The sequence below is a fragment of the Pseudochaenichthys georgianus genome, chromosome 3 (assembly GCF_902827115.2).
Source record: "Pseudochaenichthys georgianus chromosome 3, fPseGeo1.2, whole genome shotgun sequence".
NCBI lineage: Eukaryota > Metazoa > Chordata > Actinopteri > Perciformes > Channichthyidae > Pseudochaenichthys > Pseudochaenichthys georgianus.
The window spans coordinates 32724852-32751540 of NC_047505.1; the positions used below are offsets into that span (position 1 = coordinate 32724852).

Genomic DNA, 26689 nt, shown 5'->3' on the forward strand with positions numbered 1-26689 from the left:
TCCAAACACACCTTTTCACCAAAGGATTAAAGTGTTTGTTAAATTGTGTTTTTCTGTCTGTTTTCATCGACTTGCGTGCGATGTATAGATGTAACCCCAGCTGTAAAGGTGAGCTTGGGGTCTGCAGGGTAAATTCTCCGCAGTGTGGCTCATATCCCGCAGAGCCATCACTAGTCATTTGTGCATCGCTCTCTGGCTCCCAGCTGTGCTCTCCTCTTCCCTTCCTCCATCCCTCCCTGTGTTCCCAATGTCACATTTCACCCCAAGTCACTTTGTGTCTTCCTAACAATGTCAGAGCCCCCAGTGGGCTTCACCAACACCCCACCCCACCGGCACTCTGGTCAACCCCGCTGTCTCTGTAGCATTTAAAGCTAAGGTGTCAACACACGGTGGTCTGCGTTTTATTAACACCAACTGCAGGTACATTATATTTAAACACTGCTTCGTGTTGGTCACCAAATTCCCGGAGTGCTTGGCAAACTGGTGAAGCTGCTGCCATTTTGTTCTCTGTATATATTTCCTGCAAAAAACATATTTAAAAAAAGAGGGTTTTGTTGGAAAATAACTTGTATTTCCTCTTCTAAATGCAAAACGAATCTGAATTTGTAAACCTGGTTTGCTCATTGTTCAGCCCTTACTGTATAATTGAGGGCTGTTTTTTGGTTGACTATCAGATGTATGTGATTCAGTGCAGAGAAGGAGCATGTAAATGGCAGCTAAGTAGCTTGCTTGATGAACATGCCATATCTGAGACAGACATCAATCCTCAAGTTGAGCTTGTTATCTGCTGGTGGAGAGGCAACCCAGTAAGGAATGCAATCAGCAGCACGAATGTAAAGCAATTCAAGCTCCTTTAATTGCGTTATATTAAACAAATTAGATCACTCATCCAAGTGCAAAGTGCTTTCTTGTACAATATTAATTACAAAAAAAAAGAGCTGTGACAAAAGTTAAGGATGATAAATAATGTCAGAGTTGGGATTTCACTGCTTGGCTGTCTGTTATTTATCCTCATTAACTCTTCCATCTAGGCATCGGGGCTTTAATGTGGAACATTAATATTCATATATGCTAAGTGTTTACAGTCGCTCTGAGTAGAGTCACGACTCGCATAGACCTCGCTCATCTTTGTGCAGATAAGGCTCTCCTCTCCACAGTGATGGAGGACACTCAGCTTTAACCTGCAGTGTGAGAGTGTAGGTCCTGATGAATGTGCTGAAAGACTGTGACTCCACTTACACCTTCTCCTCATTGGGCTCACTCCAACACTTCATTAAAGCTAGTGCAGAGATACGTTTCAAAACAACATGGCTGTATCTCTAAAAAGCAAAAACAGTTTTTAAGTTTTTTGGATGATAGGTCATTTTTTTTAACTAGGCAATGAGTTTTTAAAAGCTTTGCATCATCATTAAATATTAGAATCAGAAGCATTTATTGTCATTATACAAGTACAATGAGAAGAGTAAAGCTACTCCTTTTAACGTGCCAAACATTCAGAATAGACAACATACAACAAAGACACGCAGAGACGTTAGAGTAGAACCCGGTTTCATGCCAGTTATACAACAATAGATGTAGCCTAAAGACATAACAATCACACAATGATGCACACAAAACATTTGAGATTTCTTTGAAATTCAAGTGAGAAATTCATTCATTAAAATAGAAAGTGTGTGGAAGATGTTCAGTATAAGGGAGAATCACATCTGCTTTGTTTGGTTGACAAAAACTGCTTAAGTTTCAAGTAGCGTAAGTGGATGGTGATTTGGGTTTGGGGATTTTTAGAATACAGTAGCGAATATATGTTTTGTTCAAAAACCTTTAACCACCTGCTTGAGTATCTGGAATTGGATTTAGATTTTTTTAGCCACGCCCTACCCATTGAATTAAATGTTCCTCTTTCAAGCTTCTGAGTGTGCAGAAAGTCAAAGCCAGAATAAGGATGTATGATGAATGTGGATATGTTTGTATTTTAAAACTCAAAGTATGTACTTTACATAAGGCTACATGGTTCTCCATGATTGAGTTTGGTGTGCACATGCAACATAGAAGTACATAGTACTTAGATCAAGGACAACCTCACATTCAATTACAGAGGCTCAAATAACAGTTGTTTCTATTTATTTCAGTAGCCGCAGAAATCCGTCATGTAGCTGGGACTCGATGACTGTCACCTCCACACAAACAAAAAATGTTTTTGTGCATTTTTAGTCGCCTCTTTCCATCCCCGACACCTCCGGCGCTGACGCCAGTGGCAGACAGGCTGAAGTGTTTGGGTGATGTTGGTCTTTGACATATGTCACACTCTGCCCTTTTCGTTCACACACTTTTTGTCTAGGCAAAGAAACATGTGCAGACTATGTGTGCATCCGTGTCTGTGTAGTTTTACTTTTTTGTCAGGATACACACAGATAAGCAAAAGATTAGAAAATAAATAAAATAATCATAAAAATAACTACTTTAGATTCAAAGTTAACAACTGTAGCGGTTCATATTTCTACTCCTCTTCTTTAAATCTTTTCAATTTGATATGTTTGGTTTACCATTAAAGCTGGCAAGAATCACACTGATGTCGACTTCTCTGAGTAACCAAAGATATGTCAACAGGAATGAAGGCCAGCCATCAGAGTTCTGGAAAATGTTCAAATGTCACACTCCAGCAGAAATTCCACTTAAGGCACTTTTGTGTGACTCTGAAAAAATGCTGTCGCTGGAATTTGAAAATCTGTTGACAACACTCTTTGCGACACAATGTTGTTTTTCCTGCTAAGAAAATGATAATTAACGGCTTAAAATAACTCTAATCATTCCGTCAATAATGTGAGACGGAATGACGTTTTCTGCAGAGCCAGCTAATGTCTCTTGTTGTCTGAAAGACTTGATGGAGTTTTCCTCTGCCCTACACCCTCCAGTTAAAGTCTTGATCTGTTTTTATTTCTTCTTTTTTTTCCACTCTGTGCCTTCACTTTCTTTAATGCCTCAGAATGAGATGAAAGCCCAGTGCAATTAGGCTTCTTATCGTTTTAATTAAGAAAGCCATTCGGCCATATCTGCCTCCGACGCCATAACACATAATGGCAGAGAGTCTCTGATGCCTGAACTAGTGTGTGTGTGTGTGTGTGTGTGTGTGTGTGCGTGTGTGTGTACTGTATGTACGGTGTGTGCACGTTCAGTACGTATGTGTACCAGCTCGTGTGTTTGTGTGCGTCCTAGTAACACAGTTCCCAACAATCTCTCTTGCCCTTCTTTCCTCTTTTATCAGTCTGTGTTCTCCAATGACTATTCCCACTCGTGCCTCTCTCCAAACATGCTGTTCTTTCTCTCGTTATCCCCCCCCCCTCAAAGAGACAAGGTCAAAGAATCCTGTATAAGTACTTCAAACTTAATTCAAGTTGATGTCTGAGTGTTTCTCTTCAACTCTTTAATCAAACATTTCCTCTTTAATGTCGCTTCTTTCCTCCACGCTTAAACATTTGCAGCCAAATGGACAACTTTTATGGTGTTTTTATTAGTTTCAGCTCATGGATACACACACTAACAGCGTATCAATGTGCATGTAAACTGCTCTTTTCACCATATCTATTTGCATAAGATGAGAAAGCTACATGGCTGTAACCAAATTATTCCTAATTTATTTTCCTTTTTTCCCTTCATCCAAAAGAGGATGAGAATAGGGAAAACTAACTACCCCCCTCCCCCACATCTCTCTGCTCCCCCTCCCCTCCTCCCCTGTTACCCTGGCCTATCAGTGCGGAGCAGTGGTCTGTGAAGAAATTCCCAATATCTAAATTTACACACTGTATCAATCTTGTTTAATAGACTGGAAAGCTTATAGCCGCCGTGGCAAGCCGGCAGAGAGGGCAGCGGTGATAAATTGTCGGTGTGCAGGCGACAGCCGCCCGTGATGTATAATGAAATATTTATGATTTATCCCAGCTAATAAACTGAAATGAAGTGCGTGATGTATGGGAACAGATGGGCCCTCTATTGATGCTGAAGCGGAGAGGCAAGAGGGGAAGAAGAGACGGGGAAGATAGGTGGAGAGGAGGAAACAGGAGATGTGGTGAGAGATGCTCCGGAGGGACTGAGAAAAATTGAGGGCAAGGATGGAACCCCCCCAAAAAAAACTTCGTTTGTATGTGTTTGGCTGACACTGAAAAAGTGGACAAATATGTAAGATGTATAGAAGAATACAGGGTTAGAGTAGAGAACAAATGAGATTAAATGATGAAGTAGAGGACAGATTGTAGATGGCAGTAAAAACAGACCACCATCAAAATATAACCCTTCTCCTCAAATGCTTCATCGTGTTGATTCTATGTGAGGCAGGGCCAGTCCTTTTAGTTATTGGTTCCATCAGCTGTAGACAAACGAGCAAAGATTCATAGCGGGTACCTTGGGATTTAAACACTGATGGAATTAATCCAAAGTCTCCCAGTTCAACGCCATCAAAGGAATAGTAATACACTTATTCACTTTCCTACCTATAGTTAGAGAATATGAATATGATTTATATCTAAATCTCATTCTGCATAATGGACTGAATGCTTATCCAAATGGCAGTTATTACATATAATACATTTTTGGTAAAGGTTATTATTTAGATGTATTTGTTTGGCTTAAAAAACTGTCTGAAGATGGTCTACAAATACAAAATATGGTCTATAATTAAATAAAATGTGCAGGTTTTAGTTTACCTGCAGTAGCTGTCCTTTACCTTTGTTGACCTCTCAGTCCACCATCTTTTTCCAACCCTTCAATACAACTATAGTGTCCGCTTAACCTCATCACAGTGTCTCGCAGACACACTAACACCCATTCCCCCCTCGGCCCCAGCTGTAGACGCACCCCCGGTAATAATCCAAAAGGACACCTTCCTGTTCCTGCTTTTCCTCTCTCCGCTCCTTCCCTGCTCTGTCCATTTTTCTCCCCCTCCGTCTCTCCCCACTCATCCATACTGACCCATTTCCTCCGCTCGTCATCCCCAGGCCCAGCTGAGCCCCTCTGTACTCATCCTCCTCCACACCTGTCCCCCAGACACCTACTGTGTGTGTGTGTGTGTGTGTGTGTGTGTGTGTGTGTGTGTGTGTGTGTGTGTGTGTGTGTGTGTGTGTGTGTGTGTGTGTGTGTGTGTGTGTGTGTGTGTGTGTGTGTGTGTGTGTGTGTGTGTGTGTGTGTGTGTGTGTGTGTGTGTGTGTGTGTGTGTGTGTGTGTGGGTGTGGAGGGTTTGTGTCTAGAGGGATGATGTGGGGGGATCTTAAACACTCATCCATCCACTGCACTCTGACTTCCCCATGCTCACACACACACACGCACACACACCTTGTTTTTAACCAAGTGTACCCTACATAGCTTGTATCTAGTCCTAAAGGTGATGTGAAAGTTACTTCTGTACGCCATTTTGTTGTTTTTAATGATTTTCACTCAGATTGTTCCCCATAAACCCAAAAGGTTTTCGCAAAACCATTTATTGCAAACATAGTTAATTAGGTTGTCTCGGCAAGCAAGGCTCAACATGATTTAATTCTGAACATGCTAAATAGCTGCTGCTACAGTACAATCAATGCTAATAAAAAGCAGTAACTAACTAAATGTAAGCATGTTAGTGATAACAAATACGTGGTTTAACCCCTTATCATCCTGAGGTCACTATTTCTTTTCCGTTCTTGATTATTTGTTACATTTCTTGTATTAATGCATCTTTTAGGAGACACAGCGGTCTATAGAGATGGTGTGTATTGGATAATGGGCCGCACCAGTGTTGACATCATCAAGAGCGGCGGCTACAAGATCAGTGCCCTCGAGGTGGAGCGGCACCTACTGGCTCATCCAGACATCCTCGGTAAGCTGCACAGGTTCAGTTAGGAAGTAGAAGGGATGTGACAAGTGTCAGGAATTCAAGCTGTATAAATCAACAACAACAAGGTTGTTGCCTTTTTAAAACAGTATTTAATCCCCCTAAATGTGTACCAAGCAGTATGACAATGATCGTAAACATACAAAATAACTGAAACATTTTCTTAACTGTCCACTTGTAACCACCTTATAGTTTAGGATAAGAGTCAGATATTTGAATCTGAGGTATTGTTCTGCTATAAAACCAACGTGCTGAAGTATAGAGCCAACAACAGAAGAAATGTAGAAGTGTCCTAATACGGGTTGAATGAAATTGAGTAGTTGAAACTTTAAAATGACATGTCTGCCTTTTGTGATTTTTAACCTTGCAGATGTGGCTGTGATCGGAGCACCAGATGCTACCTGGGGTCAGAGAGTCACCGCAGTGGTGCAGCTGAGGAAAGGGCGGAGTATGACCCTGTCAGAGCTGAAGACCTGGGCAAGGTGCTGTGACCTTCAGACAGATAATCTCATGTGTGATTATGTGTATGCTTGCTTTTCAAATCTATTCTATACGACACTGTTTAAACCAGATCATAAACGGACTGTTATAAGTCATTTTCCTCCGTGGAAGGTAGGCTAGTGGGTTGGTGTAGGCCCCATTTCCAAGTCCAGTTTGCTCACACAAACTATAGGAAAGATGCCTGTAAACACACGGGTATAAACCTGCAAAGTTAGTCCTGAGATTTATTTTCAGATAAACAGCAGCAGGGCATGAATAAATACAGCTGCGTTATTCATTTGCGGCAAAAATAAATGCAGGGTCGCCCATAAAAAGTTAAACCTGGCTTAACTTTTGCAGCAACGTAAAAGAAGAGTTCATAATTACTTTGGACATTTTTTTTTATTATAAACTTACATTACATTACATGTTATTTGTTAGACGCTTTTATCCAAAGCGACTTGCATACATTCAGTACTGTGGACAATCCCCACAGGAGCCATTTGGGTGAAGTGTCACCAGGGACACAACGACAATGACAGGCTGCAGTGGGACTCAAACTGGCTACCCCCTGATTCCAAGTCCAGCACACTAGTCACTGAGCCACAGCCTCCCCAACCTCTTGCAACCAATCAACAATCCTGAATTCCCTAAAAACAAAAGAGCATCATATTATTACAGTGCTGGCCCTGTCTTGGTTAAATCTTATTACGCTGATTTAAGAAGACAATTTCCACAGCTCTTTGTCAGTCGTATGGTAAACAAACGAAGGCTTCTAATGCAGACTCTGCAGTTCAGCACGCATCCCCAGTGAGCGGCCCTGAAGTCCGCAGATCAATAGGGAGGGATGTGAGAGAAAGAGAGGCCAGATATGGACTAATGAGGGGAGCTGAAGGAAAGACAGGAGATGAAAAAGAGGAAGATGTAGAGGAAGCAAACAAATGATTGTTTCGGGGCCGTCAGGTTTTTTCTTCTGCCCTTTCTAAATGTCAGTAGAGTTTATTTTGTCTAACGCAGACAGTTGGTGGGGTCATGCAGCTCTCGGTTTGGGGACTGAAGGCACAAAGACACCTCTTCTTTTTGTATTCTCCAGTTTTACTCGCCTCTTATTTGACCACTTTTCCCTTCACTTTCAAACCATCTGTTTTTGTCTCCTACTCTTTTTACTACCCACCACTATCATTTATTCACACCTCTGAATTCTGTATGAATTCATTTTGTGTGTGGGTGTGTGTATCTGCGTGTGTGACGGCTGTTGGCCCCATATGGTGTGGGGGTTTCAGCTCCTACTGCTGTGGCCTGCTGGTCCAGCATGGTGGATTACTACTGCTGCTTGTGACCCAGGTTAACACACACACACACACACACACACACACACACACACACACACACACACACACACACACACACACACACACACACACACACACACACACACACACACACACACACACACACACACACACACACACACACACACACACACACACACACACACACACACACACACACACACACACACACACACACACACACACACACACACACACACACACACACACACACACACACACACAGTGTTTGCAGCCAGGGGTGCCAGCACACAGCCCACTGCTGGGCCAGGGTCTCGAGGAGAGAGGGAGATAAAATGAGACATAAACAAGGAGATGGATGCTCACTCTTCAGTGCCCTGGCTTCAGCTGTCAGTCTGAATCTATATCACACCCTCACACTGCCTTGAACACACTCACACACACACAAACACACACACACACACTGCCCCAGAGAAATTGGTGACACGAGCCCCATTACAGAGATGTGTATGTATGCACATATACTCACTCACACTTTACACACTGAGTCACAGAGACGGAGACATCTGCTGAAAGGAGTGTTTGATGGCAGCAGTATGAGTCATTATGCTCACTCGCACCATAAGCATACACACAAACACACGCACACACTCTGGCACAAACAAACAAACTAGGTTAGAAGATAATAGAAAAGCTCCAGGCTTCAAGACTTGACGTAACAGCCATGCATTCAAACCCGAAAAAATAAAACACTTTTAATTATCCCAGCCTTCTGTTTTTCCTTTTATTATTTTTTTTATTTATTTCATCTCACAGTGATTATATTGTTTTGTACGAATGGAATTGTCTGTGTCTGGAAGGCGAATTGGGGATATTAGGGAGGAGAGCTGCGGAGTGTATGAAGGACATTTATTTTCTTATCTCAACTACTCTGCCAAAGGGCTAGCCTTTGTTTTGCAATTGTTTTCCAGTTCTTTCTGTTGTTGTGAGCTCCTGCATATTCCCATCCATGTGCACATACACCAGAGTTGTGTGTTGTTGTGTATGCCTGCGTGTGTTTATCTCGCTTTCTGAAGTGCAGTCTTCAGTGTTTTAACATCAGTGTTTATTGCAGGGAGCACATGGTGCCCTACACCATCCCCACAGGCCTGCTGCTGGTGGACGAGATGCCGAGGAATCAGATGGGCAAGGTCAACAAGAAGGACCTCCTAAGACACTTCTTCCCCTGACTGAACCTCAACCTACAGGTTCCTGGTGAAGAACTGTAGATGTACGCCACAGCCCGGCTGTCCCCGTCTGCTCCTTAGATCAGACAAACATTACTGACAAGTGTACAGAGGAAATACTAAGTAATGGAAAACCCCTCATGGAAAATGACTTGACCTCTGAGGTAACTAAATCACAACTACGAACACTTCTCCAAAGGTAATTCTATTATGTGGAAAGCCAATTATGTCAAGCTTTGTTCATCAGTTACTGTGCAAGATGGGTCTGATAGAATAATGTATTGAGTCAATGTGAAACTCCACAGAATGTGTGTCTGATTGCAACTGCATTTATATAGAAAAGTCAAAGTTGTCTGAAGTTGCTTTAAAAATAGTGAGCTAACCAACACCTATGTGACAGACATATAAACGACGTCAACTACTATGACACACTTTTGTGGGATTCTTTATTGTAGTTGTGTCCCAGATCCGTTATGCAGTATGTTGCAGTGCTAATTTATTTTAAACTAATGGGAAAAAAAGTTGGAATATATAGATTTATAATAATACAAACCTGTTATCGGAGAACTACAGGATCTACTGCTCAATATGCCTCACTGAAATCGGAAATTGCACATACCATGGAACTGGATATTCAACTGTTCCAATACAAATACAGCGTACAGCAGTTCCTATTGGTGAAGAGTGTTTTAGGAACTTGACTTGGTGAGTCTGATGTTTTAGTGGTGAAAATGTTTTGATCAGATCATTCGAAATGACTTTTGAGCGGTGCGATGTCTAGAATGAGGGATAATTACACTCACACTAAACTAAATAATAGACAATGGTGGTAGAAAAGAAGACAACTTTGAAATATGATCATCGATATGAATCACCTCATCATGTACACACACCGGTAAACTTGAAAAAACAGATCAATTAAAGAGTTTTATTAAATAGTAAAAAAGTTGTTTCTTCGAGGCAAACAAAGTGAGAGCAGCAAGATAGATAATGGATCAGGTGAGTCTACAGTGAGGTGACTGGAATCGAGATTAACTGCTGTGTGTGTGTGTGTGTGTGTGTGTGTGTGTGTGTGTGTGTGTGTGTGTGTGTGTGTGTGTGTGTGTGTGTGTGTGTGTGTGTGTGTGTGTGTGTGTGTGTGTGTGTGTGTGTGTGTGTGTGTGTGTGTGTGTGTGTGTGTGTGTGTGTGTGTGGACAGGAGGGTTGCATTTGTGTTTCTTTCCATCTTCAGCTCTCTAGCTGTTCATCACGACTGTTTATCTCAACCCTATTTCAATGCTTTTCTTCTTCATCTCAAAGTCCTTTGCATATCATTTGTTAAAAAACCCTACGCTGACTTTCTTCTAAATCTTCTTTTCTGTCATTTTCTATCAACTGTCTTGAGCTAGCTCTGGTTAAGGCTCCATCTCACTGACAGTGCTGCTTTATATTTCTGCTCCTCTCTCTGCCTTTTCTCTCATCTCCTTACGCACTCTGTGTATTCTGGCAGCACGCCAGGGCTCATTCAGAAGAGGTCCTCACAGTCAAGTTGGTCCCGGTGCCACTGCAATCTGTTATGACTTGTGATGGAGACAGAGGAGGTGAAGTAATGGAGTAACGGAGATAGAAAAAGGATGAGAGGTGAGAAGAGGGAGTGGAGCGAGTGGGTTAGTCAGATGGAGTGCGGGGCATCCAGCCGTGGTGTTGTGCCTTGCTAGAGAATCCGCCTTCAGGCTCTCATCACACCTGTGTAGCCACACACACACACACACACACACACACACACACACACACACACACACACACACACACACACACACACACACACACACACACACACACACACACACACACACACACACACACACACACACACACACACACACACACACACACACACACACACACACACACACACTTGTCCGCCCACAGTCACCAGAGACCTGATTAAGAGAGCAGGGCTATCGATCTGTGGGCTGGCAGGCTAGGATGGATGAGCAGGCAGGGCTACAGGAGCACCAGAGGACAGCTTCAGTGCCCCCAAACCCCCCCGCCACTCCACCCAACCACCCACACAATGCTGGGAGTCGGCCAGGTCGACAGGCAGGAAGGCAGGGGCTGCAGCTACAGCATCAGAGGGGCAAAATCAAGAGCACAGAGCTGGTGCGCAGTAATAGGTGAGTGTGTTTAGGGGGGCACTCAGGACGCGTTGCAGTGCCTCCCTGATGTACAAAAGGGGGAGGTGGGGCTGGTGGATATTCCCTAGTCTGAGCTAGATGGAGTACTCGTGCCCTTGAACCACATCCACCTCCCTCTCACAAACACACATTCACACACTCACTGCTTATGTTTGCTGGAGCATGGTGGAAGAGGTTGACTGCAGATGGCTGCTTATTGGGCCCCTGGGTCTCTGAGGGTGGGTTATTGGGGATACCGGAGAGGTTGTTTTTGTGTCAGAGACACGTGGAGAGTTTGGGTAGAAATGTTTCAAAGAAGCAGGTGGTGTGATAAAGAGATGGAGGCAGAGTACAGTGTGTCTTTGCTCTGTCACAGTAGGCCCAGCTGCACAATAATATGTATTTACTTTTTGTGATTTGTTTATCATTCTGTTCAGACAATGGACGCATTAGGTTATAACAGGTGCCAGCTGGCAACACAAGCTAACAAAGGATTGAATTGGTATTACATTTCAAAGTGAGATTTTGTATGACATCGAGCACACTGATTGAAAGCCAGTCCATTCAATGATTGATTCATTTTCTCTACCCGCTTTTCAGAATAGTATCCCAGCCTTGGCCGCAGACAGAAAAGCTTGATCGTTTGCTGCTTCTTCACAGGGAGAGACCTATGGGCAGGCGATTAAGTTGTTATAAACAGCACAAAGAGTACAAGGGCACAGGTATGAACTTTTTATATCTATTAACATTTGCCAAGCAAAATTGCTTCAAGATATAAAAAAGAAATCTCTGCGCACCTGACTGTGGCAGGTGCGTCGGAGGAAAGTGCAATCTTGAAACCAACAAGAAGAACTCCCACTTTATGTCTCTTGCCCATACACCCGATGAAGGTTGGACAGCCCGAATTGTTGTAATCAAATAAACCTTTCAGCAGCACTCGAGACAGTGTGAAGGAGTTCTTGTTTTTTTTAAAGTGCTTCTGAGTAAAAGCAATTAGAGGAACTGAACTTCAGCTGATCTCCAGGGATTTAACCTCCAGTGTGCGTCAGTATACCGCGGCGTCCCTGTGGACGGTGGCTGTGATTACAGGTGCAACAGAAGCCTTCTGACCACACCCAGCGGTGACGCTGCTGAAATAGTATGAGATTTTAGGGAATAGTTTATTTTCACGTCTCAGCAAATAAGCATTGTAAGGAACTCTCATCCTAATTATTAAAACAGCAACATTGATTGCGTAATAGCAAGGAAGTATAAGTAAGACTTGATATGTCTAAAATAGGTTGTTTTAATTTAACCAAATTAATAAGATCATCTAATAAGTAAAGTAAATCATTTCTAAAGTTTAGAGGCACAAACAGCCTGATTCAAGCCCTGGAATAATCCATTAGACTTTGGAAAATCAACCAAGAGTTTGAGGTTACTATATGGTCACAACAATTAGGGAATGTTCTAACATGTAAGTTAAACTCCACAACACAGCTAATGCAGAGAGGTCAACGGTGTCGTCATTTGCGCCCTGCACTCTGAAAGGATTTGAATTTGAACTGAAGCTCGTCCTCTGTCACTGTGACTCCACAGAGGTGTCAGCCTGCCGTCGTTCTGCTGTGAACATGAAAGCTGTCCATCATGAAAGATTCTGCAGGAGAAAAGAAGTTCCTCCCTCCTCTGTCCGAACACTGGCTGCATAATAAACAGGTCAGACTGAAATAATGATCCAAAGAAACACAGTGGCCTCTGTGGCGGGTTACTAATACACTGCTGCTCTGTTTTCTGTACTTTGCCGTCACAAACAGGAAATCAGGCTGCAATTATTCAGTCAAACATTCACAAGTGCACACTTCTGACAATCACAATAGGCTCGGGGCCTGTAGCTACTTGATCAACATGACAGGCTTTATGGATGTAAGTGGGTAGAGAGAGGAGTGATGGGAGGATGACAGGCAAGGCTCTTCAGCCCCAGGGACACCCTGAGTATACAGTACACACACATGCTAACACACATCAGTGAATGCAGAACCCCAGCAGGTCTGTGTGGGTGCGTAACCGATGCTTGTAGTGGCAGGTTGTTGTTTACATGGAGCTCATGTTTATTCTAAAGCTGCTTACACCTCAGTGGCTCTGCCTCGGGCTTCGTTCCTGTGGAACTCCCGCTGACTCGCTCTCTGCTTTCTCTTTGCCTTTTTCTCTGTTGACCTTTTTAACTTTTCCTCCCTCTCTTACTCTTTTTTGCTTTTATTCTTCTGTCTGTCCCTCGCTACCATCTGTTAATTATATTTGTCTTGTTTTCTGTGATGATCCACATTGTGTTTTCTAACTGAAGGCGATGAGGAATATACTGCACAATTAATCAACACCACTTCTTTGTCCAGTAGTGGAACATTTTTTATTTTTCAAACACAAATGTAAGGTACTTCACTTGAGTAGTTTCATTGTTTGCTACATTATACTTCTACATTACTACAATTCAGGGGCAGCTTTTGTACTTTTTACTCCAGCACAGGAGTTTCAGCAGGTAATAGCTACTTCTGAAGACTTACATTTTCAAGATATGACCTCTTTATTACCTAGAGCATGATGCAATGGTATGGGATTAAACTACCCAACAGTTTATAAAAGTAGTTAACTCCACCAAAAAGAATTAGCTCCATCTTGACCATCTTCAACTTACATAACTATGTAATAATACTGTAGAACAAATATCCAAATATATAATAATATAACATTTAAAGAGACACTATTATGCATAATGGCATAAGTGCAATAAGAAATTGAGCATTTTTTATATTGGGGTATTGATACTTTAAAGGGGACCTATCATGCAAAATGCACTTTTGTACGTCTTTTATACATGAATATGTGTCCCCGGTGTGTCAGGGAACTCACCAAGTGTCAGAAAACACAACCCTCTCTCTTTTGCTCCTTACCCAAACGGGGCTGCAACGGATCTGATACAGATTTGAAATATCTCTGAAGTCAGAAACGAGGAGCTCCGCCTATATGGGCAACTCTCCACCATGGTAACAGCATGGTAACAGCATGGTAACAGCATGGTAACATGACACTCGTGCCTCACCCCCCTCCTTAGCAGGGGGGCGTGGTCAGCTGCAGCTCATTTGTCACAGAATCAGCCCTTGCAAAAACGGGGTTGGAATACAGCAAATAGAGCGAAATGAGGCATGGCTAAAATGCATGATCTGTTTGGTATTTTGAAAAAAAAACTTCACAGACATGTTTTATATAGGTATGGCCCTACAATATATTATTCAAATATAGCATGATAGGTCCACTTTAACTTAAATAATGATATTACTTCTTCCCCCACTGTATGTCTCTTTGCACTTGAACACAAGTACAAAAAACTACTTAAAAACACTGAATCAATAGTGAATTATCATGTTCTAGCTTTCATAACTCGGCCCACTCAACAATAGAGAAAGACAAGGTCATGAGAGAATAAATAGCAGGCGGACTAGCTAATGATCTATCATCCTGGACAAGCGGCTACACCCGAGAGCGGGCTGCCTGACAAGATCATTAATAAAAGCTGCTGGGAGAGTGATCGATCGGCTTGATGGATGATCAGAGCCACAAATACTATAAAACACCTGGATGTCAAGCCCCGTCTCTTTGAAGAGAGGGTGGGGGGGGGAATCCAGAGCCCAACAGGGAGTCGTCAGAGGGGATCAAACCCTGACGCCCCACCTCTGTACTGTGCTGCAAAATGACTTCAGCGCAGCAGACTCGTGTATGACTTTATGAGCTTTATATGATGGAGTCAGGGTATTGTAGGCCACAGAAGCTCACTGTGAGAGAGCATCAGTGTAATATGAGGCAGATCAGGCAGTCAGCAGGTGTCCCGCTGTACAGACTGCGGTCCAACGTGGTGTAATGGGAGGTATTTATTATTGACGTGCTCCCCTCACACCATTACTGAGCTCTGTGGTGGTAATCTGTGTCTCTGCTACGTATCTCCACTCCCTCCTTCATCTCTCCTCCTTCGCCCTGCTCTATCTCTAGTATCTGCCAGTGTGTTACAGTGTCTCTTTTGTCATCACACACACACACACACACACACACACACACACACACACACACACACACACACACACACACACACACACACACACACACACACACACACACACACACACACACAAACACCTTACTCAGCAGTTCATCTCGATTCCTAATCTTTTCAGCGAGAGAGAGAATGAGTTCATAAGGAGTGTAGTCTCCTCGCATGGCTGCGCGTATCAATATCTGTACATTGATCTGGCCTCGCCTCTCCTCCTCTATTCATCCAGATATAGATTGGTTTTCCCAGCAGGTATCTGTGCCTACCATCTCACTGATGGGCGGAGAGCGTGAGGGAGGGAGTATTGAACCGGGGTGTCCCACATGCCACTACACTGTGTTAGACCGCTACGCAAAAAGCACTGGGAGGGGGAGAGTCTGTATGGGGGGGGGGGGTGAGGTTACACTTAACAGGCAGGAGTGACTGAATTGTCTGACTCTTGCAGTGGGTAAGACAAAGGTGTGTTAGTGTACAGACATTATTTCCATTGTCACATTATCACTTTTCGAATTGAAAGAATTTGATAGCCTTTTAAAATCTGGGGGGGGGGGGCATTTAATGGTACGGATCATTTATTATTCAGAGTTATTTATGATATTAAGCAACTGTTGTGTTTACTCATGTTATATGAAAGCATTAACTTAATGGATGAACTAAATAGTAAACAAAAAAGTGTGTAATCTCTCTCTCTGTGTGTGTGTGTGTGTGTGTGTGTGTGTGTGTGTGTGTGTGTGTGTGTGTGTGTGTGTGTGTGTGTGTGTGTGTGTGTGTGTGTGTGTGTGTGTGTGTGTGTGTGTGTGTGTGTGTGTGTGTGTGTGTGTGTGTGTGTGTGTGTGTGTGTGTGTGTGTGTGTGTGTGTGTGTGTGTGTGTGTGTGTGTGTGTGTGTGTGTGTGTGTGTGTGTGTGTGTGTGTGTGTGTGTGTGTGTGTGTGTGTGTGTGGGTGGGTGGGTGGGTGGGTGGGTGGGTGTGTGTGGGTGGGTGTGTGTGTGGATGCTTAATGTGTGGATGCATTTTGTGTGTGTGTGTCTGTGCTGTTGCCATCAGTGCCTGACCATAAATCAGAGGCCCTCCGGCCGTGGGATAGCCCGGCCCCTGGCTCCACGTGTAATTACAAAGCTGACATTTAAACAGCAGCAGCCATATTTCACTCTCGCCAGCGCTGGACGCAGAGTGGTCTACGGATGGAGTAAAAGTTTTCAACAAAGAAAAAAAAAATCGATAAGAGATAGAATGCATTCTAATGCCTTGTTAATGGACCCGCATATTAATTATTCAACGGTGGCCATTTTGTCTGCTCATTAAAGTGGCAGCAGGGAGGAAAAATGTTCAGCATTACTCTGCCCTGCTCGGCTCGGGAAGCACACCCTGCTTCAATGAGAGATGTTATCTCCAACAAATAGTACTGATTTCTCTTTTAGAGTCATTCATTTTAAATATTTGTGTGCGATTAACTCTGATTTAATGCACAGTTTATTACATTCAGCTCATCGTGGTTGTTATAACACTGCTGTCAGATGCAATTATTGCAGCTTTGGCTTTTTCTCAAATGGAAAAACATTGTTTCTTCAGTTGCTTTCTCACCTTCAGCTCTGTGTGACATGGATGCATTTTATTTCTTTATACGTGACTTCACACACACGTTTACCGTGTCAGAAAACATGTTGGATAATGGTGGAAATCATTTCACAAACACAAGAAAATAAGGCAGAAAATGAGAACCGAAGAGCTGTTAATGACATCACCTGATTAACCAGCTCAGTGCAATGTCTCAAACCAACTCCTATAACTTACCATTATCAAAGTGTTTAAATAAAACAGGGTCACTGTCTGTACACACAGGCAGGTTTCAATGCCAAGAAAGATCAGTTTCTATTCTAAAAAGGTTTTATGTTATTTTATTACCATTACATTGTATTACATGATTTTGGGTATTCAGTGTATTTACACTTAGTGATTCAGAAGCTGTATTGCGAACAACATAACATATATTTGCGTTTATTCGTCCTTTCTAAGTGAAACTTAACATGGAACTAAATGCTTTCAAAATAATGTAGCCACATTTTGGGAGCGATCATGTATTATTATGGTATTGACAGGAGTCCCAAGCAGTGTTGTGAATGGGTTTGAAGGCTGTTATTGGCAGGATGGGCCAGTAGTCAGGAGATGGTGGGAGCTGTGAGAATGGGGGGGAAATTAAAATTCCTCTTTGGCCTGCTGTCAACCTGCGTCTGCTGACTGCTCAGAGGAGCTGCTGCGTGACGGGATTCCTAATGACACTGCAGCAGCCATTGCCACAAATTGCTTTGACTTGATTTATTTCATCTTTTACACCCCCACCACCTCCACCAAACAGCCACCCACTGCTGCTCCTCCTTCCTCCCTACACCGCCATCCAAGCATTCTGTTTATCTCTCTGTCTCTCTCTCCTTCTGCCTGCACAGACACATATACTGTGCGCCATATCCTCTTCTGCTCCATGCCAGTGGCAGGGAACATCTGTCTCTAGGTCCCCCTGCCACACAGCGTTAGAGTCAGGGTGGGTCGCTCACTCGACCGGCCGGTCGGGAGAGGCCTGTGGGCAGAGCAGGGCAGGACTGGCTGCATATGAGGGCGTCCAGGCGGAAACTTGTCCCCAGGTCCATCCTGCTCTGCCTGCCTCGTGCCATTTGTATCTGTGTGTGGAGATTCTGCATGCGTGGGCAGTGATTTTGTAGGTCAGAGGTCGCCAAGGCATCAAAAACAACCAAAGGCTAATTCTATGTGCCCTCTCGCTCTGTACGTCTTTTGCTGAGCGCCTCCCGTGCTTGTGTCTTTCTGTTTGACTTTGTGAAATGTGTGTGTTTGCCGTGCGCAAACCCGCATGTGTGTTTTTCATTCTTCCAGTAGTGCATAACTAGCAGCGATGCATCCCTGTGCTCAGCCACTGTTTGGCCAGTTTTAATCTCCTTACATTTAGACTGTTTAAATAGTCTCAGTTCAGTTAAGTTCCTATTTACCTAACCAAAGTGGAATGCTATCAGAGGCAGCAGGCAGTAGTCTGCCAGTCACACAGCAGATAGCTCCTTCATGCAGCGACAGCCCAGATAAGAGGGAATGGGGGGAAAGTAGTGTTTAATCAAACAGTGGAGGGAAAGGGGAATGAGCACAGGCTGTACCAGCTATTCCTACATCCAAGTGTGAAAAACTCCTCTTAAGTTCTTAGTAAGTAAAGCTTGCTTCAAACTAGTGATTTACTAAATTGACATGCACCTTTCAAACTTAAAAACATGTAAGGCGATCATCTCTGTGCACAGGATCATCCCAATACAATTCAGTTAGAGCCCTAAAAGATACAACTGCAGATCATGTGTTTAATTGTATAAACATACATAGATACATATTTATGTTTTAGATTTCGTAGTATTCATGCAGTTTAAATGAAAGGCAATTATCTGATCACACTGACCTCACCAACACTATATCAGTTAGCGTAATCTGATGTTTTCTTATTACATGAGGTTGTTTTTCTAATTTTCATAGGCATCAAATAACATTTTAATGAAGTGTCGGTTCAGTCATTCCCTTTTCTAATTAGATCAACTTTGACTTTTTTCTCCTGAACGAATGTTAGGCTCTTTTCAGAGTCACACACTAACTATCTATTCATAATGACATCCAATTAAGTATGTAGCTCGTTCTACTATTATATTCAATTTGTGTTTTCAAGGAATTCCTGGACGTTTACTACATGTAAATTGGCAAAAGTATTAGTATTAGTAGTAGAAGTGATTTTACATAATTGCAATTGTTTACGTTAGCATCGTAGGTAGCATTTACTCCAGGCAGTTAGATAGTATACTAATACTAACTGACAACTCATCTTTGCATAGGAGCTTAGTTTGTGTGGTGTTCCAAGTTTAGGTTTGAATTTAAAAAGAGCAGGAACAACCGGCTTTTTCTTATTTCTCACACTTTTTCTCCTTCATTTCTGTGGTATAACTGTCTCTCTCTTTCCATATCCATCCATCTGTTTCCATGCCCTTTAAAGGAGGTGGGGTATTTATCATCTTTATACCTGCAGGTTTGAGGGCCGTGCACTGACCTGACAGATGGGCTGGCCACTGATGTGCAGCCACCTCAGGAGACACAAACCAGACAGCTATTTAGTAGCTGAACAAGACATATTGCTTTTCTTTTATTGTTTTCAAACTGCAGGGAAGTGTGTGTGGGTGGGGAGAGGGAGGTGTAAGAGGTGGAGGCGAAGGAAGGAAAGAAAGAAAAAACAACAATAGCAGATGCTCCTTGGCTGTCCAGAAAATGTAGCAACTGTGCACAAGATGGGCCATTATCTATCTACAGTGTATCACTATGTTGTTGACAAATCAATGGCTCTGACAGTGATGGCTCTGTGTTACAGCAAACATAAAGCACTCAGACAGTCTCCCTGCCTGCTATGGAGACTACAGCAAAGGAGCACTCGGGGCAAGGGTACTCACAGCCAGGAGGGGTGTGTGTCAGTCTGTGTGTTTTTGTCAGTGTGTGATAGAGAGAGTCTCTGCTCATTGAGCAAATTGTGTGTCCTTTGCTTGCGTGCAGGTGTGCATGTAATAATGTAATGTAGGGTTTTCTCATGATAGCTTCATGCCATTGATCGCATTTAATGAATCATCAATGTTAAGGCTAAATATTGAACATTACTTAGCAATAACTCTTCGTCTGATCCAGACATTTGCCGAGTTTCCTGAAGCTCTGAGGACGGCCCGGCTCTCTAATTCTTTAATTCAAATCACTCTTTTCAGAAGCAGTCTGCAGAGGCATTAATGTGAGGCTTGACCTCCGTCTGGTTAAAGCTGCTCTACATTAATATCCTGTGGAATAGAACATTTCAGACGGGGTTGTAACTCGGTTCAATAAGGAACCACAACTGCCGCCTGTAGCTGAACATGCTGCCGAACTATAATCCATTCATGCAGGCAGTACACAGTACATGGGATTTATGGTTAACATGCAACATGCATGCAGACACAGGGCGGCGCTCCAATGGGCACGTATGGAGATATCATCTGTGTGGAAACTGTGAGTCTGAGATGGGGGGATGGGGTGTAATGAGTTAGCCAAGACTTGCATGGTGAATCCTAAGGAAGCAGTAGGGGGTCATCTGAGTTTGATTGACAGGTAGTCTCAAAGCCCCATGTGGAAAGTGCCAGGGGCGGGTCAGAGGGGCGACAGCACCGTTACCCATACAGATAGAAACGCTTGACTGCTGTCTTTGGAGGGATGAGAGAATTTCACAGAAAAGACAGGAGATTCAGTGATGCTGGTTTATTAGTTTAGTCTTTCATTTTCCAGGGACATTTCATATTGATGAGCAGAGAAACTGTGACAGATTTGCATTTGTTGTCCCAGTTCAGATGTTAAAACGCTCCATAGAAACTAAATGAATTACTCAAAGCTATGAAAGCGTCTCAGTTACATAAAAGTATCATAGCAATAAATAGCATGTAAGGATACTTTTTACAGCAGAGCCTTCAAGGTAAAATGAAAGAACATTTCAAATTTGAATAAAGTCAATTACAAATGTTGCCAACAAGAAATTGTGCTATACTTCAAAAATATTTTTGGGATAAATTACATACAGTACATGTAAGAATACTTTTTTGATAAGTATTGATTTGCCAAAATAACAATTAATACTTTTTTGTTTCCAAATACCCTAAGCAGTTCCTAACCAAGCCAATGGATTGTGCACTTATTTTCAAGGTTTTAAGATGTTTGCCTCCAATCACATAATCAAAAAATACTGAGGTGAAGGATTGTGTCTTCTGGTCGCTGAGCTGAGTTTACGAATTTCAGAACAATTAATATTCTAAATTATTGTATGAAAAAAATAACAGGAGGTCGCTTTATTTTGTAAGGAAATATTGAAAAGAAAACTATTTTTACTTGTTCCTATTGTACAAATTAAAGAAGGAGATATGTCATCTCTGGCTAGCTTCTTTGCTTGGATATCAGAAAAAAGGCAAATATTTTATTATGAAACTCACTGGAAATGTTGATATTATGAATTGTCCTTTTGAAATATATTTAGAACAGAAGTTGATCAACAATCTTCTGTGTAAGATTGAAAATGTGCCTCAAATGTAATATAATGTAAATACATCATGCCCAAACCTAGGCTTAGCGACTTCTATGACTTAATGGACACTATGACTTGAAATGTCGAGCACCAGAAACCAGCACACCATCTCCCTTTAGTGAAATGCCCCCCCACACCCCACAGCACTGTGAGGTCAGGGGTCAGGGTCAGCTGCAGGACAGGAGAGCTGCTGGGCAAACACACTCTGTAGGACAGTACCCTTACTTTATACACCACCCTGCTGCCCAAATTACACATGCTATAAAATCTATTGTGATGTTAAGTGAACACAAAGCTGCAGGGGGACAAAATCACGCCAGAAGCAAACGCCCTGTGAGTGTAGTTCTCTTCTCTGCTGAGCGCCGCCCCTGATGTTATCCCTGCACAGAGACCGAGAGGGGAGAGGACGGGGGGAGCTGCAGGGGTTAAAAGGGAACAACGTCAGCGCCACACAGCTCAGAAGACAAGTGTCGACAGCGACAGGAAAAAGACGGAGGCTGCCCATGTGCCTATGTCTCCTCCACACGACCCCCTTACACCCCCTGCCCCCAACCCCCTCCACCACAGACAAGCATATGTGCACTGACAACATGACATTGCCAGTGAAGAGAGGGGGGAGAGAGAGAGAGAGAGAGGACCAGGAGCCCCGGTAACCCTGACATCCCCACTCTGACAGCTGATGGAGGCAGATTAGGCTCACGCATGCACACAACTGTCATCAAGCTCCCATCCCCATCCACCCCTCACCTCAGTTATACCCCCCCATCCAAAAAAGCCATTCTCCATCCCTCAACTGCTTCTCCTGCCTTGTTCCCTCTTCCCCCCGGGTGCGCAAAGAGCAGCTCTGACTCCCAAACTCTCCTCCCTTTACTACCCTTTTCGTCTACATACACAAAAACACTGAGACAAACACACACTTTTACACACATCCTCTCCAGAGAAAGTGAGCGTCACAGGCTCAGCACTGAGGGGATTTGCATCACACAGGGCTTTGTGAATTCGTACTGATGCAATGTTTATGCTTTTGCTTAGCCAGCTATGACCCAGCCATATGGATTTCAAAGGTCTAACAACCGCATCAACATGCAAGTCAGAAACAACAATGTTGAGACCTGACAACTGAGAGCAAGTTCATGCTAGGCGCCTGCCTATTACCGAGCACAGCAGATATCCATTTCCGTAATGTCTGTAATCCCCATGACTCAGGTGCCCTCACAGCCCAGAGGCCCCCTGTGGGGTAAGATGGATGTATAAACACACTTAGCTTATGGATTAGCTATTTACATATACCTTTTTTTCCAGTGTGTTCCTCTTATCTCACTGTTAATAATGTTCTATTTAATCTGGTTGGAAGTTATTGTTTATGGTTTGTAAAAAAAGGGAGAGAAAGAGAGCAAAGAGACATTTTGTGGGTGTGTGCGTTGCTTGTGTATTTCTTTGTGAGATACAGAAAGCTCACATTTTACTCTGTGACAGAGGGAAGGACGAGTGTGTTGCGTGTGTGTGTGTGAGTGTGAGTGTACTGAGGCAGACATCCACCCTGGGACAGTATGTCATCGATTGAGCTGCAGGAAGAGGCCTATTATCTCCAGCCATGGTTCAAGCGGGGGAGTCAAGTGTGTCATACGTGTTGGCTCTAATTGGCAACCCACCCCGGTGGAGCTGCTGTAACCCCACCACCTCCCGCCCTCACACACTCACCTCTGGAAATGTTACATTGTGCTCGTCAAGGCTTCTGTGTTGCTGTTGTTTTCCTGCAGAAACAGATTTGTAAAACAGCTGAATGCAAAAAAAAACATTTCTAGAGACATTATGGAAAAACCTTTGTTTAGCTAACTGATGCAGAGATCATTATCATCATTGTTCCAGGTAGGTGCATAGTGGTGCATGTTGCAAGGCTTTTGTGTCTGCGATATTTTGTCTCCGAGTTGCATTGTGAGTCAGTGACTGGTGTTTTTCGTCCTCAGGGTCATTACTTGTTATATTCTTTAGACGGATGTCTTATTAGACGAGCCCCGAGTCTTACAAGTTTCCTATCTTTCCTCTCCAGCTTAATGCTCAGGTGGTATCACACTGCCCCCTACAGGTGTGCACACACACAGTCACTTGCTCAGTCATTTGCAGCCAAAAGTAGAAGAAACTGCAAACTCAAAATAGGCCTATAAAGCAAAGGTGCATAGGTACAACAGTCTAATTGAAAAAGTGATGCAAACTTGGAAAAAAAATCGAGTGTACAATCATTCCGTCTTGCATGTCCTATGCTGACATAATTATAAACAACTTCAGTTTTTGGTTTTATTCATTCATTGTTTGTTTAGTTAGTAGTCATCTACCTGAATAGTAAACATTCACTTAATAAAAAATCAGATGAAAGAAAATAGCTGTTAGTCAGGATAATACACATTGTAGAAGAGTAGTTTTCCTACAAATGTGCAACTTTTTGAAAAACTGCGACTTTGGCAAATGTTTTGGCAGCCGATCGTTGACTCACGCTGAAGATGGCAGTTTCACGTTTATTATACATGCATGAATTGTATTAGTGCTTTGCGATGCACTTTAAAATGTGCTAGAGCTTTGGCCAAATTAGCTGCTTTTTCAGAGCCTTTAACACTTTGTTGGCACATGCAACAGCGAGCAGGAGTCTCACGGACAGGCCCGGTTCCAGAACAAAATGACTCAGGGTGCATCTAAGATTAGAGAGGGTGCAGGGGTAAAGTGCTATTTTTATAAGTGGGGAGTGGACCCTGTAGGGGGGTCTTCACTTCCTCTAGGCGGGTCCTCACCTCCTCGAGGATGGTCCTCACCTCCTCTAGGGGGGTCCGGGGGCATGCTCCCCCGGGAAGATTTTTTTTAAATATTGAAGTTCAAAGCATCAATCTGGTGCACTTTGAGAGCAACATTAAGAGATCTATGGATCTATGTGCTCTTTGCTTGATTATGCCTTCCCAGTCCCTTATCACGAAGCCTATAAGAGCATGGCGCCAGTTGTTGTAGCCAGTTGTGGTGAAGGCATCTGACTTACTTGAACCGAAATGTCTACATGCAAAGCAGAAGATGGCATATTTTTACATGAATATTCCAGCCAATCTCTGTTTTGAAACCATGAGCTGCACAATGAGCGCCTTACCCCACTGTACAGGTGAGTTGGGTACTTTTTTAAATATACCTGGGCAGGCTCTGTTTTGCCGAGGTCCTCTGGCACTTGCGGGCCGCTGAGGGTTGGCGGTGTTTGGGGCAACGAAGACGGCTGCGGCTGCTCCGCCTCCGTGGGCGAGGCGGGCAAAGCTGGCGAGTCGGGCGTTATTGTCCACGACAGTTGCCGCGGGTAACGTAATGTCCCCATGATCTGAACTGTTATTACTTGCAGTAGATGCAGTGTTACTGCTGGCGATAAGGGCTGGTTGTTTTGACTGCTGTGTAAGCACCTTGCAGATGACGAACGTGCAGCGGCACAGGTCACGCACACCTGACATAATAACGTTACTTACCGTTTAAATTGACCAAATAAATGCAGCAGACAATGTTATTTAACCACAATTACAATTTATTTTGTTTCAACTAAATTCTTCTTCTTCTTATTCTTATTATTATTACTACTATTATTATTATTATATATGTAAACATTTTCACTTTTTTTATTTTATTTTTTTACTTTTCATTTTTCAAATGAGGGTGCTTAACGACTCAACTGAGGGTGCAATGCACCCTTATGCACCCCCGTAGAATCGGGCCTGCTCACGGACAAGGCTTGGTCTTTTGCCCGGGTTTCCATGGGTCTCTTTATGCCTAGTATTCCTCCTTTTATCTTTAGCTGTACGTAAGTCCCAAATATACAGTACAATATATGGTTGAATTGCTATAACTATTTAATTTACTATACATATCTTAAACAGTAGATTTCCAGATGGTTCACCCGTCATGGGGCCACTGGTGTGAAAATTAAGCGCAGGTTTGCTTTGCCCCCCGCCAATATTCATCATTAGTAGTGTCACTGTCTCCCCGGTGTGCCAGACAGCTCCCAGGTTGGGTTGCTTGTTTCCTGAACAGTGGGGCTCCCTGTGTGTTCAGAGGAATATTGTATAGCAACCTAACAACAGCTACAAGAGCACCACAAGTCTTCTTTGTTATTATCACCTCAGTGGGACCCTGCATCACAAAGCCTTTGAAACTAGGGATCTTATATTGTGTCTTGGTCTGATATTCCTCAGTGATTGACAACAGCGCACAAATACTGCTTTTGCACATCATCTTCATCCCTATACAATTAACTTGCACGTTAAGTCAAGTGATTTTAATATGTTACGTGTCACTTTGTTATCATACAGCTGATCTTTCTGAGTCAATGAGAGTTGTTATTTATCCCACCAGAGGGCGGCAGAGTTCTGTCTCTGAATCCGTAGTGATTCTTTTTTGGTAATTGGTTCATCTTTTAAACTTCAGCATCGCCTTTGGGCTTGGTTTTATTTATGAAACACACAGACCCCTGTTGCAGATACACATTGTAATGGGCAGGCTGAATCCTTCCAGCACTGCATGAAATGTCTGCATGCGCTCCGGTATGAGCGCCTGTTGTTAGGAAAGTGTGTGTCGGGGGTGAAGGAAGAGAAACATCAGGGCGCCTCCTGCCTTAAAGTGACAGAGACAGGTGCTGTAGAATCACTCCTTTATACCAGCTCTCTCAAACACACATACACTTATGGACACATCGAAGCATGCCGACACCCACACAGCATACACATTCTGCCTGCCAACACACTCAACTATTTCACTGCTCTACTTTCTAACATGCAAGTTTTTAGATTGCAGTAACAACAGTATCTGTCTCGTGTGTAACTGTACATCCATAACTCACAGAGTTTCACTAGTGAATCCTTTGTTTAATACTGTGATAACTAATATGTCTTCACTTGTGAAAAGCTGCTGTCCCATGAGTGGAGTCTTTGCGGTAGTCCAGTGTGGTCCAAAGTTGTTTACTTTCCAAAGAACCGTATTGACCTTTGACCTCTGAGCAGACTTGCTGATGGGCTGCTGAAAGTAGCACTAAGGAGATCTAATGGTCTCATAATGCTAAACACATATTTCCTGCTGCTTGTGTTTCCCCTGAGAACATAAACCCATACAACGTAAACTCAGGCTCTCACTCTGTTTCTGAACAACAACCTTCCTCTCACTGCAGCAGAGGTGGTAGCCTCACACATGTACTCCATTACTCATGGTAGTGTTTCTGTTAAACACTAAGAATCTCTGACATGACAATCACCCATTGAGCACCATACATCTTCATCTTCTGCTTTGACAATAGTGATCAAAATAGCAGGAGATCAAAGAGTTCTGCCTGAATGTTGTGAATGTGTGAGGGCAAAACACAGGCCGCAGGTTACGCATGTGGTCTTACGACATGAAGGTTGATACGGACAAGATGGATTTAAGAAGAAAACAAGTGCTAAGCTACCTGCGTCTTTAAAC

The 26689-nt window shown here is 43.1% G+C and overlaps 2 protein-coding genes across 2 annotated transcripts in view; both read left to right on the forward strand.

The window, feature by feature from the left end:
* acsf3 (acyl-CoA synthetase family member 3) overlaps positions 1-9305 on the forward strand; it is a 44707-nt gene extending 35402 nt beyond the window's left edge. Inside the window, exons 8-10 of the mRNA XM_034079842.1 lie at positions 5708-5842; positions 6228-6339; positions 8765-9305. Coding sequence (XP_033935733.1) covers positions 5708-5842; positions 6228-6339; positions 8765-8879 — 362 coding nt within the window. The 3' untranslated portion in view covers positions 8880-9305. The remainder of the gene's footprint in view (positions 1-5707; positions 5843-6227; positions 6340-8764) is intronic.
* A 1712-nt stretch (positions 9306-11017) lies between these two features.
* The window catches only part of cdh15 (cadherin 15, type 1, M-cadherin (myotubule)), a 33612-nt gene continuing 17940 nt past the window's right edge, over positions 11018-26689 (forward strand). The window contains exons 1-3 of the mRNA XM_034102893.2: positions 11018-11032; positions 11633-11754; positions 12611-12727. Coding sequence (XP_033958784.1) covers positions 12659-12727 — 69 coding nt within the window. The 5' untranslated portion in view covers positions 11018-11032; positions 11633-11754; positions 12611-12658. The remainder of the gene's footprint in view (positions 11033-11632; positions 11755-12610; positions 12728-26689) is intronic.